Source organism: Penaeus vannamei, unplaced genomic scaffold (assembly GCF_042767895.1).
Source record: "Penaeus vannamei isolate JL-2024 unplaced genomic scaffold, ASM4276789v1 unanchor206, whole genome shotgun sequence".
NCBI lineage: Eukaryota > Metazoa > Arthropoda > Malacostraca > Decapoda > Penaeidae > Penaeus > Penaeus vannamei.
The window spans coordinates 15001-20000 of record NW_027213210.1 but is presented as its reverse complement, the minus strand read 5'-3'; the positions used below and the strand labels follow the sequence as shown (position 1 = coordinate 20000).

Below are 5000 nucleotides of genomic sequence, written 5' to 3'. Positions count from 1 at the left end.
AATGGGTCCTATCACCAGGGAACAGCAGGAGCGGAACACCATGCTGACCCCAAACACGGACTGGAACTTTTTCTGGCCTAAGATGTCCATCATGAGCAACAGGTCCAGGACGTACATGATGCCTAAACCGAAGCCAAAGCCGGCGGCACAGATCAGGACGATAGTCCACGACTCCCTGAGGAAAGTCATCACTGCCAGAGAAGGACAGAGTTCATGACGGCATTTGTCGGGGAAAGACAGGAATGAAAATTAATTCGCTGGGCAAAATGAGTTAATGATATATCACTTTACAATCTTTACCAGATTTCTGATGTCTGTTCTACAAAAATGAAAACACCCTTTCCTCTCACATGTATTTTCAGCTATCGTAAAGAGCTCCCTGAAGTCAAGATAACAACATACAGCGTTGATCTTCAGTTTAATACACCAATACAGATATCAGATGTAGGTTTATTGAATTTACAATTAAAAAATACAAAAAAGGTAACACAAGGATAAGCAACGGACAAGAGAAAGAATTCGCAAACGATATATAGAGAAAAGGGAGTGCCTACCCAAAGCTGTGACGAGGAAGAGTAGCTGCCCACTCCAGTAAAGAAATGGAATGCTCATCCAATCCTTGTCGGCGAAGAAGCAGCAGCAGAGACGAGAAACAAGGTCGGTCGATCCTGCCACCCACAGAAAGACCATGATGTCCTTGGGCGAAGCTTGGGCCTGCTTCAGCGCGTAGCTCGACACCGTCTGTGAGGAAGGAGATTTATGTGAGGCTGGCTTATGAGGGAGGGGGAAAAGAGAGAGAGAGAGAGAGAGAGAGAGAGAGAGAGAGAGAGAGAGAGAGAGAGAGAGAGAGAGAGAGAGAGAGAGAGAGAGAGAGAGAGAGAGAGAGAGAGAGAGAGAGAGTCTAGGGAAGTGGTTCCCAAACTTTTTCATTCTGTGGCGTCAAGGCAACTGTAAAAAACATGAATAAAGATGTGCATCTTAGCTGGCATTCTGTGCACGATGAAGATTCCGTGTGCGGCGTCGTCTGGTCTCTTGCACAACACATCGGTCTGCCAACGCGCTACGTATCGTGTGGATTTTATCTGCACGCGCTGCACTGTCGCGCGCCGCCAGTCCGATCTGCATAGCCATCGCATCGGTCAAAAGGGCACGGCGACAATGTGCTATTAACGTCACGGCAATTCGTTGCCGTGAAAAGCCTCATCCTTTTAGGGCATTACGGTAATTTGAAAGGACACGAAGTCAATTGCCGTCGTGAATTTCCTGTCCTGGATAATTATAAATAGGTACTGCAGGTGAGATGCAAATCAGTTAGATTCGACAAAATTTTCATATTGCTTCATGGCCCCCCAGAAAGTACCCCGTGGTTCCCAGGTTGAGAATCCCCAGTCTATTGTGTACTAGAAGCCTGGGACTGGTGGGGAGATCACCTCAACTGAAGCCGAAGCCCAAGACCCAAGCTGGCATCACCATCAGAAGTCGAGTTTCCGCCTTGTGCTTTCACGCAAGGTGGGCCTCTTGTTCCCCGCACCGTTTCCTAAGGACGCTGCCACATTCTCAGATGGCAGTTTTTTAAAATCTTCCAAGAGGACACTGCATCTGGTAGATCTGTGCTTGGGATCGATCTCGCAAAATAAACTCGCGTCACCTAGTCTTGGTGCTCGGACGAACATTTTTCAAAGCAGTGCTGACTTTTCCAAAGCCATGTCTGTATATAGTAGTGCCTTGTTCTACCCATGCGTGGAAATGCTTTTGGGTCGTTTTCCGGGAAAAACTGATACTTATGGTGGATATTTCTCTGTTTACTACTATTTAGCTCTTCTTACTTACTTATTGGTGATTGATATAATCATTTCAATCAGTTCATTAAGTGGATTTTGTTTCCATATTGACGAAATGTTAAAAAGGATTTTTTTCTCCTTTATTACGCACATTGGAATCAATTTTATTCTAATCGTATTTTTACTTATAATAATCGTTATTTGAGAAATTCTCTTGTGTGTGTTTATGCGTGCCTTTTAGTCTATTTTACTGTACTTTGTGATGACGCCAGTAAAACAATGCCCCGGATACAGGAGAGCGTGTTATTGCCACCCTTTTCAGCCAAGTTTTCCATATCTATATTCCTCGCTTGCTTTATGCATGGTTGTGTGTAACTTTTTCCTTTGTTTATTAATATTTTATATAAGTCAGATTCTCGAATGAATAAGAATTAGGTGGACCTGCTTAAGTCGCACCACCTCCCCCTGTGTGCTAGGAATAGTTAAGGTAGATATTCACGGCATCAGAGAGCCTCGAACGCCTGAACACTAGAATAGAACTAGGGTACCTTAGTCCAATGAGTCAAGAGGCAATGGGCACGCGGAGTGAAAAGAACGGAATAAATCATGGGTGAAGGGACAAACGTTCATTCATCGAAATGAACGTGTTCGTGTTTTTTCTTCTCATGAGGAAAAGCTCATTCTTGTGAATTTCTCTTGGTTACTTTCAATGAATACACTTACGAATGCTCTAGCAAGTTTCGTTCATTTGCATTTTAGATATTCATTCATTTAACTTTAATTCTATCACCGATTCTGCTGATCCAATGTCATTAACCGGTCGCCTGATGGAGCTGGACTCCAAGGGTTTAGTCATTGATATGGGTGTTGGATATGCAGTATGGATTCAGTGAAAAGTTTGGCAGCCTTATTAATTGTACTCATTAATCGAAGAGCATGGGTGCAGCTAAGAGAGACAAGATAGATATCCTTACCCGTTTTTTGCTGTTGATCTGATCTTGAAAATACTGGTAGACCCCATTACATTGCTCAAGGGTGACAGTCCAACGGCGCTGAGACGGAGCACAGCATCACGTTTTTCTTATTAATTGACAGTCTTATTTGGAATTTCCTCTATGAAGATATTTCAGCTATTACAAAATTTTGTGCATTTGATATCACTTCTAATGTTATGAGTGGGTTGTGAGATCCCACTGGCTAGTTTCTGTAGGTGATATATGCTGTAGCTGGAGCTCTATGAAGAAAAAAAAATTGGCTCTCCAGTGGCTGACTTGTTTCGATGCTGCTCGGTGTGGAATGCCGTGGAACACCAGCTGAGAATCAGGGACTTATCAGCGTAGATACCTAGAACGGCTCATGAAGTTCCTGGATAAGTGCTACTTATGAAATACCAACTGAGGGTTGTCACGAAAATTATGGAGCGGTGTGAATCTTCTATTGTTTCTTACTTCCTTATTTCAGACTTCTTCGTAAAATGCGGCCACATGGACCCCTAATGAGAAAACTTGTGCAGTCTGATACGCATAAGGTAGACCGTAATTTTATCATAACTCAATAGAGCAGGTTTCTGCTGGAAATTCAGTTATGATATAAAAAAAATGATGAGATCGTGCGAAAAATCTGCAATGCAGTTTGCTATATTGTTCAGATAAATTCCTGTGACCTGAAAAAGATTAAATGAGAAAATACTGTTTTCCTAATTAACAAAACCGTAATGTCTTACACCGGCTATTGTATTCAAACTTCTTTCTCTTCCACAATTATCAACGCTTGTGCGTTTATCTTGAGCAAAGATGTCCGAAATAAGTAGTGCTACTTGCACTGGAAGCAGATTTTAAAATATGAAGTATGTAGTCAAAAAACGTGTAATATATCATATGGACATTTGCAATCGTTACGTATTGGCTCTTAGGTTTCGAACCACAATACAAAAGCCTTATGAAAATGAAGAAAGGATTTTATCAGTTTCACTAATCTTTCCACAATTCTACAAAAGTTAAGGAATCCTTTTCAGTATTCGTTTCGTAAAGTTAATATCAAACATAACTTGCTGTATATTTTCATCCACAGGTAACTAATCGTTGTATCAGCGCTTTCGTTTGGCCCGCAGAGGTGTGAAAGTTATGCATTATGATCATCCTGAAGATTTCGGACACCCCTCACATCGAGACATTATGATCATCCTGAAGAGAAAGAGAAAGAGAAAGAGAAAGAGAAAGAAAGAAAGAATCTCGCACTTACATAGACGTTGATCATGACGAACTGAGTCATACCAGTCACGGCAGCGATGGAGATGACGTGCGGTTCCCTGAGCGATGTCACTCGGAAATTTTTCTTGAAGTGGTCCCGGATGACGTGTTTTTTGACCTAGAAGCATATTCAGCAGTAATAATGAGGTGTATATATGTGTGTGTGCGTATGTGTGTTTGTGTGTGTGTATTTGTGTGTGTTTATTTGTGTGTGTGCGTATATTTGTGTGTGTGTGTATTAGTGTGTGTGTGTATCTGTGTGTGTGTATCTGTGTGTGTGTGTGTATTTGTGTGTGTGTGTGTATTTGTGTGTGTGTGCTTGTGTATTTGTGTGCGTGAATTTGTGTGTCTGTGTTTGTGTGTGTGTTTGTGTGTGTGTGTGTTTGTGTGTGTGTATTTGTGTGTGTGTATTTGTGTGTGTATTTGTGCGTGTGTATATTTGTGTGTGTGTGTGTGTGTGTGTGTGTGTGTGTGTGTGTGTGTGTGTGTGTGTGTGTGTGTGTGTGTGTGTGTGTGTGTGTGTGTGTCTATATGTATATATATATATATATATATATATATGTATATATATAGATAGATAGATATATATACATATCTATACATTTATTGATAGATAGATAGATATAGATATAGATATATGTATAGACAAACAGACAAATAGATATAGATATATGGACTCCTATAAAAATATAAATATAGATATATAAAGAAACATAAGGAGAAGAAAAAATATATATACATATGTATGGATATATATTTACATAAGTAAAAATATAAATACATATACATATATATGTAATTAAAGATAATACATGTAAAAACATATATAAAGACATAAAACATATATATAAATATATATATATACACTATGTGTAAATACATATATAACATATACACATATATACATATAAATATGAATATAATATATAAACATATGAATATATATATAATATATAGATATAGATATTAT

The 5000-nt window shown here is 39.6% G+C and overlaps 1 protein-coding gene across 2 annotated transcripts in view; it reads right to left on the bottom strand.

Moving 5' to 3' along the window:
* The window catches only part of LOC113803435 (monocarboxylate transporter 13), a 19269-nt gene that overhangs the window by 3048 nt on the left and 11221 nt on the right, over positions 1 to 5000 (bottom strand). For both annotated transcript variants that reach the window (XM_070119432.1, XM_070119433.1), the window contains exons 7-9: positions 4023 to 4148; positions 555 to 741; positions 1 to 191 (exon numbers count right to left, since the gene is read on the bottom strand). The exon at positions 1 to 191 is cut by the window's left edge and continues 4 nt beyond it. In XM_070119432.1, coding sequence (XP_069975533.1) covers positions 1 to 191; positions 555 to 741; positions 4023 to 4148 — 504 coding nt within the window. The remainder of the gene's footprint in view (positions 192 to 554; positions 742 to 4022; positions 4149 to 5000) is intronic.